At 38.9% G+C, this 16350-nt stretch overlaps 1 protein-coding gene across 2 annotated transcripts in view; it reads right to left on the bottom strand.

Annotated features, from left to right (window-relative positions):
• Positions 1-947: 947 nt before the first annotated feature.
• GNA13 (G protein subunit alpha 13) overlaps positions 948-16350 on the bottom strand; it is a 47249-nt gene continuing 31846 nt past the window's right edge. For both annotated transcript variants that reach the window (XM_050762474.1, XM_050762475.1), the window contains exons 3-4: positions 8719-8769; positions 948-5038 (exon numbers count right to left, since the gene is read on the bottom strand). In XM_050762474.1, the coding sequence (XP_050618431.1) occupies positions 4466-5038; positions 8719-8769 (624 nt within the window). In that variant the 3' untranslated portion in view covers positions 948-4465. The remainder of the gene's footprint in view (positions 5039-8718; positions 8770-16350) is intronic.

The following is a 16350-nucleotide window of genomic DNA, read 5'->3' as shown; positions in this document are numbered from 1 at the left end:
GAGGTAAAAGGTAAATGGCACAGTTCGTTGCACTGTTGCATATACTTTGCAAGGATTAATCTCTACCCCTTTCTTTCCTAGTACCATCAAATAGGCATGATTAAGGACAAATTTATCATTTACTATGGTAAGAAATATTATAAACAAGCTTAATACAAACCAAAGTCACATACCAAGTAAGTAGTATATGACTTTCAGTAATATTCACTGACTGAAAATTCATGCAGTGAGTCCCAGCACACGCTGATCCATCTGTAAACTTCCATCATCAACAGCAGATTTGAATAAGTCACAAAACTCTCCTTACCAAGCCACAAAATACTGCCGTATCATTCATGCTTTCAAAACAATGTTCCATATAAGCTCTCGCATTTGAAACCAGATGGTTAGACCTGAACGCTGCAAGAGTGAACATAACTTAAATGCTAACTATACATTCAAGTACAGACATAAGAATGCTAGTGGTACAAACACTGTACTCCAAATAATGCTGTTAATCACCTACCAGCCTAAGGCTAGTATCTACTTGATGGAACCTGAAAAAGCCATAAAGTCCAACTTGTTTAAAATGTTCAGACTTAGACTTACACTTCAAACTCTAGTATACATTTACTAAGCCCTAACCTCGTACCATAAAAAAATGGGCATGTGCTATATTTGAGACATGCAGACACACCCGCACCCACCCAATCTCTCCCCTCCTGTTTACTAGACTGAAAAGCCACCCTGTATCCTATCCTCAAAAACAAACAAACAAACAAAATCAGTGCTTTTAGTCAAGCAGCACAACACAAGGATGGATCATCTGTGATTAACAGAAGTGAACACCTTGAAATGATGGCAGAGAGACAAACTAAGTACTAAGATTTCTAAGTGAAAAAGACATGAGCAAAACTTCTGGTCTTAATTCCTCAAATAAAACTAAAATAAATGAAATGGTAACAGAGTGACTTTCTCTAAATTTATTAGGGAGTTTGTTACAAACGTTTGGGCTTTACAGGCACGATTTCATGGATTCAAACAAGAAATTAACACTGATATTTAGCCTTCTCATGATATACACAGAAATAACATTGCTACAAACTGCAATGGAGAGAATCTTGTTTCAAATGGCTTGGTTTGGGGTTTTGTCTAAATGTATCATTATATAATGAAAGCACCAATTTGAGGGTTTCTCAAATAGTGATTTGAATTTTAGGACATAACAGTATAACATGGTAACTTTACTCTTCGTATATAAATAAGGCATAATCGGATGTGTAATAATGCTGAAAATACATTTTATCAAAAGCATAAATACAAGTATTTGGGTACACATTGAAAGTTAGGACTTACCCATTTCTTCTCACAAAAAACGATACGGGCATATGGTATCTGTTGAATCTAAATCAGCACTTCTAATCATTTCTGGTATTAAGGTGATCTTATTTCCTTCTACTTTAAACCAACCACTGCCACCAATTGAATAAGGATTTCCCTAAACAGCCTCAATTTGAGAGACTAACCAGAGGACCTTCTCTATGCAAATTACATGCCAATACACCTTAAAATAAGACAAAGTGAATGATTTGTTTCATTCTACATTTGCTTTCTTTGGTTGCAGAGCAATCCAGTGCCCTTTCCAGATAATAAAACTGCAATGAAGATTTCAGTTTAATATTTGGCAGACAGCAACTATGGAGGTTATTAAAAATATTAAAGGGGCAGAGGCATGTTTTGAATTACTCACATTTTCAGAAAACATTTGACAAAACCCTTTATAAAAGTTATGGTCTAAATTTGTTTTATAAGGCAACTGTGTATACATTTCTTCAAGGTCAATGAAGACACGTGTGGTATTTCTTCAGAATTAAATGAGAAGGCATTCAGATTTAAGAACAGAATGTAATACAGGATTAGGCACATTTTATTCCAAATCATAACCATAAAGATTTAGAAAATCAAATACATCAAAGAACTTTATATCCAAATTACTTTTTTAGAGACTGGGGTAAGTTGGCATAGTGAAAATTATGAGCACCTTTTCAATTCTGTTCACTAAATTTCATATCTCTCTCCCTATACTGGTATTTCAAAAGGATTCTATTTTCATGATATAGGTATAAGACTCCTTTCACATGGTTTGAAAATAAAACATATAAAAAAAATGTGGACTACAGCCTTTAGATTGAACTTAAAGTTCTACTGACTGTCAAAACAAGCCCAAGTTGAATATAAGTAATTCACTGCCTCAAAATATAGTCTAGATTTTAAAAGAATGTTGATTCTGAGACATTACATGCAGCAGGGAAGAAAACTGCAAATGCCCAAAATAACACGCTATCTATTTGGTGTTTTAACACTTCTTGGTGGTAAGTCAAAAGGGGGAAACTTGGTGATTTCTGCTTTGTCTGGCAATATCTATGGTTCATATCACAGATCTTAATTATGACTTCAGTAAGATGAAGTGTCCTCTTTCTATAGGGATCTAACTTGAGCCCTCACCGGAGTCAAATGTTTTGGCCATTCAATTTGCTAAATGTAGGGGTAAACTCTCCACTGAACAGTCCAAATGTTACTGTGCACACATTCCGATATTCATCAGCACTGCCGTTATGTTAACTTTGTGAATTTCAACAATGTATTCTTTTTGGCAAGAAGCACTAGATGTAGAACTATTCAAATATGCATGAATGATACCATGAACACCTGCATCACGGTGCCAGGCTACGTATGTGTAGCTCATGTATTACCATGGCATGAAAACACTGGAAGTTATATGGATACAATGATAGTAGAAGTTCAAATGTGAGAAAAGTCAGGTATGTCAAGAACAATCCCTGGTTAGTTTACTGAAGAGCCCCACTCTCGTATCAGACATCAAGACAGAACAGCCACTGACTTAGAAAGGCTGGGTGATCCATAACGACCAATCTTTCAAGGACCAATAAAATACCTGAGTACACAGTCAGCTATACAGTAAAACGACAGATATCACAGTCTTAAAATTTTCAGGAAAAGTAGAAAAGCTGTCAGACTTTTCAAGCTGTTGCCAGCCTTGGACTTCTGTTTCTCTGATCTAACTGTAACACTACATACAGCCTACAAGATAGTATTTCAGTACTGCAAAGCAGCCATTCTGATGAGTTCACTATGAATGTATCTGCAATCACAAAGCTACTTCATCGACACATTTTAATTTGGTAAGCAGTGGGGGGGGGGGTGTCAATGTAATCATCTTCAGGTGCGAACTAAAAAAATTCCTACTTATCCTTAGAAGCATCCTTAAAACATTTAAAATATACCTCAAAAAAGCTGGACTTTCATAAACAACAATTATACAAATGTATACATACTGTATCTTTTAGAGACACACCAAGAATGAACAGGAATCTCAAATAATGCCTTCTTGAATAGTTTGACAGAAAAATACTGCCCTTGGCAAGCTCCAAATAAACAAAACAATCCCACAAATGCCACAGTGTGGAACTGATGGGACTGGACAGGACAGCAAAAGATATCTAGATGTTTGTGATGATACACAATGATTTCCTACAGTAAGGACTGGTCTTTACTGACCAACTGAGATAGGGCTTAAAAGTCAACTATATGACATTCTGGAACAGGTTAAGTTTATTTAGAGAGTTCTGTTACCAAGTTGCTTGCAGTTTTTAGTTGCTGCTATGGCCAGAATGTTTCACATATGGTACATTAAACTACATGATAATTAAATATGAGAAAGGCAAATGCTATTTCACTCATTACGTTTGACCAAAACACGGTAAATAGCATTTGCTTGCCTTTTGCTCTCCCGTACCACCTGTGAATTCTTCATCAGCATCAGACCAAAGACCTTATGTAAACTTGAAAACACGAAGAACATTACCTTCAGAAACACAGAAATCTAAAAGCAAAACAGCTGTTGTGTACACAAGCAATTAAAACATGAAGGCTAAACCTTCTATGAATCTACAGAATGCCATTTATTAGATCAAACTTTTTTCTAATAGCCCTTACAAAATGGGAGGTCACCACAGAGTTAGGCAACAAGTGGCACTGCTGTGTGTAAGGCGGACAGAAGATACCTTACTTGCTTTGGAACTGAATATTCCTAACCTCATCCCTACAAGTATTTAAGGACACCTTTGATACTTGGCACTGCAGGAGAATTCAGTTTGAAAAGTAGAATAATTTAAAGCCTGAAATATGCCTAGTCTGAGGTCAGCTGGGAAGTTTTAACCGGACTTGAATAGAAGCCATGGTGAAACAGATCAAAGCCTGCATTACAGCAAATCTTGGCGATGTGTCACTCAACAGCTTTCAGCCACAAACCAAAGGCCGCAGAAAAAGTACTAAGATTTTCAAGAAGTTAAACATAGAATTAAGATTGTTCTAATTCTGGTTGTAAACTGCTATTTTAAAAAACAAAACAAACAGAAAACATCAAAAACACAAAAAGATACTAAAACAGCAAGTCTTTTGTACATCACTGTAGCATAAGCTGCTTGAGGTTGTCATGCAGAATAGTATCCTTCACATCACGGAAAACAAGGCGGATGTTCTCCGTATTGATAGCAGTGGTGAAGTGGTGGTATAAGGGCTTCTGCTGCTGGTCCCGGCGTTTGTTCCGGAAACATTCCACCAGGAATTTTTGGACGTCTCTTAAGCAGTGGGGATCCCCTTCAAATTCTAGGAAATAGTCTTTGATGCTCACAATTTGCACCTTCTCCTCAAGCAAGTCTGTCTTGTTTAAGAACAGAATTATGGAGACATTGCTGAAAACCCGGTTATTGACGATTGTTTCAAAAATGTTCAGAGACTCTGTAAGGCGATTGGTCAGTCGATCTTCCATAAGCACCTGGTCAAATTCACTTGAGGAAACAAGGAAAAGTATTGATGTGACACTGTCGAAACACTCAAACCAACGTTTCCTTTCTGATCTCTGACCACCTACATCAACCATTTTGAAAGGAACATTTTTAATTTCAAAGTCATATTCATGAATGCCTTTGGTGGGTCTTCTGGCAAGCAGAATATCTTGTTGTGATGGAATATAATCCTGGAAAAGGAAAAATTGTTTTATACTTAGCAATCCAGAAGTAATTCGAATTCTTAATGGACTACTAACTGGACTAGTGAATAGATATGCAACAAAATGACCTTTTAAATGACATTTTCAGATAGATTATGCTTACTATAAAATGTTAAGACTAGTCAGACATGGTGGCTTACGCCTGTAATCCCAGCACTTTGGGAGGCTGAGGCAGGAGGACCACTTGAAGCCAGGAGTTTGAGAGTACACTGAGCAATAGAGCAAGACCCCATTTGTGCTCCCCGCAAAAAAGCCAACATACATTAAAATGTTAGCAGGATGGGTTCAAAATTTACTACAAATGGCCAGAATCTACTTGTTTTCATCCTTGCAATACTACTCCAAATTTAAGCTGAAGTCTTATCAATTGTTCTCACTCGCCCTCACTGCTATATATCTACCTGCAATTTTACTCCCCACTATTAGCCACTCTTGGTTCTAGCCAGAGTGATCTTCCTGTCTGCATATCCACCTTCTCCACACTGCTCCTTGCTCATCTATTAAAAGCCATGGGGGTTGGGTTCGGTGGCTCACACCTGTAATCCCAGCACTTTGGGAGGCTGAGACAGGCGGATCACGAGGTCAGGACATCGAGACTATCCTGGCTAACACAGTGAAACCCCGTCTCGACCAAAAATACAAAAAAAATTAGCCAGGTGTGGTGGCGGGCACCTGTAGTCCCAGCTACTTGGGAGGCTGAGGCAGGAGAGTGGCGTGAACCCGGGAGGTGGAGCTTGCAGTGAGCCTGAGCTGAGATCACGCCACTGCACTCCAGCCTGAGTGACAGAGTGAGACTTCGTCTAAAAAAAAAAAAAAAAAAAAAAAAAAGCCATAGGATCTGATTCCAGTGCCAATTCACAAGGATCACTCCCTAGTTCCAAGTTCTGCCCACCTCTCTCTAACCTATTCTAAAAGTTCCTTTACTGTGCAACCCCACTCACAACTTAGAACTTCTATGTTTTCACTGCTACTGTATTACGTGTGAAAAACCCTTTCTCTCCTATAATTAACTATGTTCCAGCTTTCTTACTTATTGACCCAAGAACTCAAACTAGTCACTTACTCTGAGTGCCAGCACCTGTGTCTGTGAAATGGAGGTGATCACACTTGGCCTGTCTACCTGGGAGGGAGGGCTGTTGCAAGGATCAAATGAGCTCTTCTCTGCACTCTTGGTCAGTGAACACCCCGAACAAACAGAAGCTGCTGGTCACACAAGTCACCAGCTACTCTGTGATGGCACACTTCCTTATGCAATGTAACTGGTTCTTCCTTCTTAGTCTAGCATTTTTCCAAAACTACAACACAGCTTTCTGGTACTACATGGGCAGAACAGCTAATATTTATCATCAAGGTCAAAATATTTTAAAAATCAAGGCAGGATTTAAAACAATGCTGACCGTTATTCACAATGCTGCACTTTATGCCTTTCTGAATAGTGTAATATGATTTTGAAATTTCATTACAACAAGAATACTCACTGCCTCAAAATACTGCAATGGAATTAAGAACATATATATACATACTTTTTTGAGATGCAGACTTGCTCTGTTGCCCAGGCTGGAGTGCAGCTCACTCCAACCTCCACCTCTTGGGTTCAAGCGATTCCCCTGCCTCAGCCTCCCGAGTAGCTGGGACTATAGGCGTGCACCACCACGGCCGGCTAATTTTTTGTATTTTTAGTAAAGATGGGGTTTCACCATTTTGGCCAGGCTGGTCTTGAACTCCTGACCTCAAGTGATTTGGGACGCCATGGCCTCCCAAAGTGCTGGGATTATAGGCGTGAGCCACTGCGCCCAGCCAGAATTAAGAATTTTTAAAAAGTAGGTGGGTTCTTAGCTACTGGCAACCAACAGCCATTCATTAAATAACCCTAGGACTCAAGTGTTAGCTTTTGCATGTTTTCTTCTAGCTTTTGTATACACGCCTACTTTACTTATAATCAGCATATGCAATGTTCAGCCTACCTCTACGTTTTTGCTTAATATTTTGTGAACTGCTCCATATGCTGATACAGTCATACCTCATTTTACAAGACAATCACATAGACCAAATGCATTCATGTGTTGTACTTCACATGAACATTCCCCTACTAGTGGTCATTAAGGTTGTTTCCAATTTTTAGCCATAATGAACAGAAATACTGCAATTAAAATTCTCAAGCACATTATTTTTTCTTTTTTTCTTTTTTTTTTTTGAGACGGAGCCTCGCTCTGTCGCCCAGGCTGGAGCGCAGTGGTGATCTCGGCTCACTGCAAGCTCCGCCTCCAGGGTTCACACCATTCTCCTGCCTCAGCCTCCCGAATAGCCGGGACTACAGGCGCCTGCCACCACGCCCGGCTAATTTTTTGTATTTTTAGTAGAGATGGGGTTTCACCGTGTTAGCCAGGATAGTCTCGATCTCCTGACCTCATGATCCGCCCACCTCGGCCTCCCAAAGTGCTGGGATTACAGGAGTGAGCCACCGCGCCCGGCCTATTTTTAATTTTGGACTATTTCCTAAGATTAAAATAATCAGGGATACGATTATAAGATTAAAGGTTACAAACATTTTAATGACTCTGGATACTTAACACCCAACTGCTTTCTAGAAGGCAATACCAATTTACAGCATACACCTACACCAGCTCCTTCAGAAACATGCTGGCCCTGAGCTTTGAAAAAATATAATTCCATAAAAATAAAAAGTTCTCTATTATTGTCTCTATTAAAGCTAACAATCTAGTTGGCAATCTAAAGTCTGCTTCACATGAAGCGCAGAACTTCATGTAATCAAGTGCTAAATAGTCTGGTAGAGCAGAGTATGTTGATGAGGACACACTCATACCAGCTGTGTGAAGAAGACGACATTTGCCTTATGAGGAGGCAAATGAAGCTGCACTACATTTAGAGAGTAACAGATGACTCTAAGGCAATGATTTTCAAAATTTTCCTAAACAGCAGAAACCTTTCTCCCAGCGAACTCTTCTGTGTACGTCCAATACGGAGGTCAAACAAGCGGAGCTGTTCTGCCTGCAGTGGGCCCCGCTGGCCACAGCGCCAGCTTAGAGCTGCCGGCTCCGAGGAATACCTACAGGAAAATGACAAACTCTCTTTCCAAGGGCGACTCCTCCTACCTCGTGGAGTCTCTTCGGCAGGCCTTCAGAATCTAGCCCTCCTGCTCCGTAACTCAACACAAAGGGGGCATGAATTCGAAAATGTCATTTGTCAAAAGATTTGGAAATCAGTCAGCCCACTGTGTTCTACTTCTGTTTACAAACAAAACACCCAAAGACACTAAAGTATAATAGATAATGCACAATATCATTTTCAAACATAAACTTCTTTCTCTAAACAGTTTTACTTCCAAGAAATAGCAGATAAAGCATTCCTCAAGAAAATGGTAGAGACCTGGACAGTTAGAGGGAGAAAAAAGTGTCATGATTAAACAATATAAATATTTTCATTTTGAAAAAATAAAAATCATTCAATTTTCTGAGCTACCAATCACTCTAAATAAAGCAGGGAAGAATGAGAATGCCATCACTTGAAAAAAAAAAAAAAAAGAGAGAAATAGTTTAATACATAATTTTTCTAAATTTCCTAACATCGATATCCTGACTTCTGCTTTCAAACGGCACTAAACATAAACATTCAGTTTAAACACTTACTGGTTCTCCAAGTTTATCCAAGTTATCCAGGAAATATTTTACAGATTCACCCTAAAAACAAGAAGAAAACAAATAGTTATTAGGGCTTAGAAATGGAAGATCTTGTTACAACAGTTTATATTATACTGTCTAGTTGTATACTTAACCCAAACAGACTTTGTTTAGTCACCAATTTCAGACAGCTAACCTTCCTAAAAACATATAAAACGTCTGTTCTGTCACAGAATGCTATATCTGCAAAGGCAGGCTGATTTCACAAATGCTTTATAGCATCAATATCCCAAGTGATGATCTATTTGGACAGAATTACACGCATGCTTTTTGCTATAACTATGTACCCACAGCGAAGACATATTAGAAAACTGCTTTTGAGATAAAACATAAATTTAAAACTGAAATTTAAGTGACAGTCTTTTTGTCTACATTTTCTAGCTAAAGTGAGTAAGTTAGTAGTGATGGTAGTTATCTTCAGAGACAAACCAAACCAGAGATAAGGTGAGAATACTATACAAAATCCCCCAGTCACAGGCAGGGACAGGAGTGCCTTGCTCAGGAAGTTCCTGGATAGTGCTGCTGGCTTCACATCTCCAATACATCTTCTACCAAGTGGCCTACCCTCTCTGAGCCCAGTTTTCTCTACGAAACCTCCAAGCAATTTCAAACATCTAAACTATATGAGAATACATTCCTAACATGAAAATGCTTGACCAGAGGACACAGAAAACAGGGGAACTATTTTGGGAAAGAAGGGCTCTGTGTCCGAGTCTCCTAGTCCTCACCCGCTGCGTTTCCTTTCCCGAGGGATTCTACAGCTGCAGCACCGCCCCTGCCTGAAGCTACTTCCAAGTGTTCCTGAAAGCAGCACCTCATTTAGTATGCCTGGGAATCATAAGATCTCCTCACACTGCAGGCTCCGGTTTAGTAGGTCTAGGTGGGACCCCAGTTCTCACACTGCAGGCTCCGGTTTAGTAGGTCTAGGTGGGACCCCAGTTTCTGTGATTCAAGGAGTGCCTTGGACCATACTTTGAGTAACAAGACTTGAAAGTAGCAGTTATGTAATTTTTTGGTCTCAAGATCCCACAATATGATTCGGCAATGGCACTGCTAGGTATATACGCAAATGAAAGGAAATGAGGATATGGAGGAGAGAAATATCTGTACTCCCATGTTTACTGCCGCACTCTTCACAACAGCCACGATTTGGAAGCAGCCTAAGTGTCCATCAAAAGATGAATGGATAAAGAAAATGTGATACATATACACAATGGAGTACTACTCAGCTATAAAAAAGAATCAGATTCAGTCATTTGCAACAACATGCATGGAACTGTAGGTCATTACGTTAAGTGAAGTAAGACAGGCATGGAAAGACAAACATTGCATGTTCTCACTTATTTGCGGGAGCTAAAAATCAAAGCAATTGAACCCATGGAGATAGAGAGAAGGACGGTTACCAAAGGCTGGGAAGGGCAGCAGGGGTTGGGGTGGCAGGAGGTGGGGCGGCTAATAGGTACAAAAGATAGTTAAAGTGAGTGAACATGGCCCAATATTTGATAGTAAAACAGGGTGACTATAGTCACTAATAATTTAAGTGTACATTTAGAAATAATTAAAAGAGTATAATTGAATTGTTGGTAACATAAAGAATAAATGCCTGAAGGGAGAGATACCCTATACTTCCATGATGTGATTATTATGCATTGCATGCCTGTATCAAAACAGCTCATGTACGCCAGAAATATATGAATCTATTATGTGCCCACCAAAATTAAAAACAGAAAAATTAAAAAAATAAAAATGGAGGCCATGGAAACATGATGATGTCTCTGGATTCAGTGAGCTCAATAGCTTCTTATCACTTCTTTTTGTCTGTTTTGTGTCCTCATTCAAATTTTATACGAAGCTCAGTACTAGGCAACTAGTTTCCTCTCCTCCTACCTTCCTAAAGTGTCTGGCAGATAAAATATGAATTACTGGGAGAAAGTTACCCTTCAATAATTTTTTCCTAACAATTTCAGAAGTGATCAAAGTCTTCTTGTTGTCTAATATTAATGTTAAGGAAAAGATGTGAATTTCAGTCCTTTCTCTAACAAGGAGTGATCTGGCCAAGTCTCTAAACTTCTTCAGGCCTCCATTTCCCCTAGAGTTACATGAAGAAGTTCAGTGGTTCAATGGATAACCAACCACTTAAGTTCCGCCCTATGCAACAATTTCAGTTAGTTCCACTGATTTAAAGTTAAGTTCTCCTTTCCTCATATGCCATGTGGCTGCTAATCCTAAATCTGCTTTTGTTGTGACTCATTCAAGTGGTGTTGCTTCCACATTCTTTGCTAATAAGTAAACGATTTAAGGTAGTGGGCAAGAATATTATGGGTTTAAGACTCACTTTTCGCTGGTTATAACTTGAGACTTGAGACTTTTCCCAGTTCATTTTATGTTACTGAAGGGAATTTTTGTTTTTGTTTTTTATTTTGAGACAAGATCTCAATCTGTTGCCCAGGCTGGGGTGCAATGGTGCGATCTTGGCTCACTACAACCTCCGCCTCCCGGGTTCAAACCATTCTCTTGCCTTAGCCTCTGGGGTAGCTGGGATTACAGGTGTGTGCCTCCACACCCAGCTAATTTGTTGGCCAGGTTGGTCTTGAACTCCTAACCTCAGGTGATCCACCCATTTCGGCCTCCCAAAGTGCTGAGATTACAGGCATAAGCTACCATGAGTGGCCTGGGAATTTTAAAAATAAACTTTCAAAGAAATTTCATTTCACAGTTAACAGTTTAAAAACTTAAGATGTTTTATTTTGCCTTTAGCTCTTTTTTCTCTGTTCAGAACACTACAGGTAACTTTCTAGGTTACTGCAGTAAGGCTGAAAAGTATAAAGTAGCATGGCACTCTGAAAAGTGTTCCAATATTTCTTTAGCCTTGTGGATATTTCAGCTCCATTTAAATGGCATAGCAGCCAGTGGACCTGGGTTCTAGCCACAAGATAGACTTTATTATTGACAAAGTCAATGAACAATATTAGGTGAGCTTCAGTTACCCTTTGAGTATTAGAAGTCTATGAGGTTCCATGAACCACATTTCACGTAAGTTTTACAAAGTAGTGTCTAAGCTGGAATGGCCTCAATGTTGCCCCCACTTCACAAGAATAATTTGTTATAAACATTCTTTGCTTGTAAAGACAAAATGGGTCAGGAGTCCTAAGCCTGAAGGTAACAGAAAAGCTAAGAACAAAAGTTAGAAAATAATTTCTATTAAACAAATTCATAGTCATAGAGAGGCTTAGCAGCTTATCGACCCAGTTACTGAACAGGTGACATTTGTATTCAACGCTCTCTTCTGCACAGCTAAAATATATAAAGGAAAGGATTCAGAATGCACTTCTTTAAAAGGATATGGAATTTAAGCTGGATAGCCAAAAAACACACAAGAAGAACTGATCTCCTGTTTCAGAACATACTCTAAAACACCACTGGTTTTATGTCAATAAGAAAACAGCAACTCTGCTTATAGAAAATAAGTAAAGAGGAGAGTCTTAGCAAAGTCTGATCCATGCCTGAAGAATAAAACAGAAAGTTTATAGAGATGGGTATCAAATATAGATTTTCTAATAAAAAGAAGGTAAACATACTCTAGAAAGCCATTTGGCAATATGTATTAAGATCTTTCAAATGATCCTCAACACAGCACCACTGAAAAAGTATACACAACTACAGCAGTGCTAGTGAAGTACTATTACGGCAGAAGGAAGAGCTGGTTGAGAGCAAATGGATTGCTCCTTGTATTTCTCTAGATTCTGGACCAGGGGTCTGTCCACAAACTATATAGCCTGAAGGCCAAATCCAGCCCAATGCCTGTTTTTGTATGGCTCATTTTTAAATGGTTGGGGAAAAAAATTAAAAGACTATTTCATGACATGTAAAACTGATATGAAATTCAAACTTCAATATCCATAAATAAAAATGTATTGGAACACAGCCACGCTCACCTGTTGGTATACTGTCTATGGGAACTTCCAGGTTCCAACAGCAGAGGTGAGGGGTGGAGACTGAGGCAGTGTGGCGCTCTCATCACTTTGCACCACTGCTTGGTGCACCACAAACTGCACTGACAGTTAGAACTTGAAAATGTTGCAAGTGTCACCAGTATTGCCACACCATGACATTAAAAAAAAAATAGTAGTAAATACACATCCATCCAAATAAAAAGAAGGCCCTGAACACCACACTTTTAAGGCACAGCGGGATGTAAATAATTTTGCTATCAAATTCCATGGTAAAGCATTATTTATTATGCAATGACACCATAGCTATGCTAGAAGAATACAACGTATGCCAACATTTACAGACTAAGCTTTCTTCAATCCTCCTAATCCACAGAAAAGCAACGGTCATAAAACAAAAACAAAACACACACAAAATTTTAACATAGAATAGCTTATTGTTGCAGAATTTCTTCACCAAAACAAAAAATGAAATGAGACTGCAACCAAAGTGTTTTCAAAGTTTTTGTTAGACAAGCAAGGAATGCCATTTGCCGAGTTAGTAACTCATGTTTGATCGTAACAGCTGAAGAAATATGGCCAGAGAAAATAATCTTGTTTAAGACTATTGGCCTTTCAGTGATATCAGCTGCTCAGAGTTGAGGACACTGGGAACAACCATCAACTGTCAATTAAGAAACATGGCAAATTAGTTCAGTGGTTTTCCTTGGCTTTTGCTGAGTTTATTACCACAATGCTCAGTTGTTGTTTACTTGGGGAAGCAATGCCAAGTTTGAAGTGACTGAAGAACCAGCCTGTATGAATAGACCACACGGAAGAGCTACGTGTGAGAATATTTTCAGAGAAGCTGAGAAAACACTAAATGAGTACAACCTAAACTGGAATATGCTAGGCTGTGTTACAACTGATGGTGGTAAAAATGCGTGGAACAGAAAAGGGGTCAAACATACAAAATGTGTGTAAGGATTATTCACTGCATTACTCATGAGCATGGACCCTGTGGGAAACACAGGAATCTATCATGTGTTCCTGAACGAGTAGTGTCAATGATGAATTTAACACGCTCCTGTGTACTTGACCATCATCAGGTCACGAGTTTTTGTCAGAAACAAAAAGTGAAAATTCTGACAGTTTGATGTCTTAGCAGTGCTAAAGTTTTACTGACATTTTTCTGAGCACAGGGATGGAACTCATTTCTTTTCCTGAACAAGAACTACCCGTAACCACCACTGTTGAACACTGAATGGTTTTGGAAATTAGCCTGAGGGCAGACTTGATTTGATTTCTGAATGAATTCAGTCTAAAATTACAAGGCAAAACGGCATTGTTGGTGAAACTTACACTCTGGTAGTCATTTCGACAGCTAGCATAGTTTTAATCAAAACAATGTCAAACTGCTTTATATACTTCCTTTGCTGTCAAAAGTTAAAACAAGAAGTGAGACTTCCATTCCTATACAAATTCCCAGTGGACATAATATTTCTAAACTCTAACTACAGTTCCAACAGCATCTTTCAGACCCCTATGTAAGTGCAAAGAAAATTTCCACATTTCAAAATCCATTTATGCAAATGAAGAGCTTCTACCTAACCTTCAAGTGGTTAATCTGCAATGTAATGACATGCTAAGAGGCAAACACTGAGAAGAATCTAACAGAATTCTGTAAGTATCTCTCAAGCAATGATTATGCTCAATAAAAATCATATGCTATGGCTGGCACAGTGGCTCACACCTGTAATCCCAGCACTTTGGAAGGCGGCCAAAGCGGGAGGATTGCTTGAGCCCAGGAGTTTAAAACTTGCCTAGGCAACATACTGAGACCTCATCTCTACAAAAAGTTAAAAAATTAGCTTGGTGTGGTGGCATGTGCCTGTAGTCCCAACTACTAGGGAGGCTGAGGTAGGAGGATCACCTGATCCCGGGGGTTGGGGCTGCAATGAGCTGTGATCCTGCCACTGCACTCCAGCCTGGGTGACACAGCAAGACCTTCTCCAAAAAAAAAAAAAAAAAAAAAAAAAAAACATATGCTCATTTGGCAGTATCTGTGTGAAAATATATTTTTGAGGATGAAATGTGTAAAATCTCATTACAGATCAGAATTGAGGAACATTTGCAACTGATTTTGACAAAAAAAAAAAAAGCTAAAATGTTGAATCCCAATAAGCAAAATGTTATCCCTGCAAAAGAATCCAATTTTTTTTCACATTCCTAGCCACAAAAACTCACACACAAGTTTATATTTTTAATCTCATTGATAAAAATTGTTATATAAATACATACATAACGCCCTTGACTTCTTCCCTTGGCATGCAGTGCCTAAAATATTATACTATCTGACCCTTTATGCATTTCTAGACCAATGATTCTTAATCCTGGTAGTAGTCTGTCAGAATTACCTAATGTGCTTATTAAAAATAGATTACCAGGTCTCCAAACAAATCCACCCAATCAAAATCTTAGCAAGTTCCAAGAGAATTGATTGTGACGCAGTCAGACCTAGCATTACTTCAAATCTGGATATATATTTTACTCAAAACTGGATTCCATATTAATTTCATCTTTTAGGATCAATTATACAAAATCTGTTTTTAAAGTCTTCTAAAAATGCCAAGGTAAGAAATTTAGCGTAGTTTTATCTTATTGTAAAAATAGGTTTGTTTTTTGTTTTCTTGAGACAGGGTCTCAAATTTGGTTACCCAGGTTGGAGTAGTGGCACAAATGTCAGCACAGCACACTGTAGCCTTGACCCCTGGGCTCAGGTGATTCTCCCACCTCAGCCTCCAGCATAGCTGGGATTACAGGCACTCGCTACCATGCCTGGCTAATGGTTTGTATTTTTAGTTGAGATGGGGTTTCAGTATGTTGCCCAGGGTGGTCTCAAACTCCTGGACTCAAGCAACCCACCCACCTCAGCCTCCGAGAGTGCTAGGATTACAAGCAGGAGCCACCGCACCCAGCCGTAAGAGTGAATTTCAAGCAGCATTTGCATTCTTCATAATTCACCATGTCTCACAAGAAAACATCAGGCCTTCTTTTGGGATATCTGAATCATAAACAATAAAATTAAGTCTACTTATAGCTTCCTCTTTTAAAAAAACTTAGACAATTCTGACAAATTTTACTTCCTACTGTACTATAGCTCTAGCTGCCTACCTGTCTATACCCCTAGAGCCTATTTTCAAATGTTCACCATAGTCCACAGCTTTCAAGCTAACTCAGACTTTGTGGTTAAAAATTAATGGACCTGATACTCCAGATTAACATTACTGAACGTGCTAAGAAGTGCAAATGGGAAAAGTTATCGTAAGTGCTACTTATATTTTAGCAATAGGACCCTAAGGAACCTGAAACCTCACTTAAACTTACAAAATTAATTTGCTTCTATAATAGACACTTACACATTGCATGATAGGTAAATAAGCAATTAAAAATGCTTAATAAGCAGCACTCCCTGGCCAGGTTCCGTGGCTCAATGCCTGTAATCCCAGCACTTTGGGAGGCTAAGGTGGGAGGATAGCCTGAGCCCAGGAGTTCGAGACCCAGCCTAGGAAACAGAAAGAGATCTCATCTCTACAAAAAAATAAAATTAACCAGGTGTGGTGGTGCACGCCTGTGGTCCCAGCTATTTGGG

This window comes from Macaca thibetana, chromosome 16, assembly GCF_024542745.1.
Source record: "Macaca thibetana thibetana isolate TM-01 chromosome 16, ASM2454274v1, whole genome shotgun sequence".
Lineage (NCBI taxonomy): Eukaryota > Metazoa > Chordata > Mammalia > Primates > Cercopithecidae > Macaca > Macaca thibetana.
This window is presented reverse-complemented; position numbering and strand designations above follow the sequence as displayed.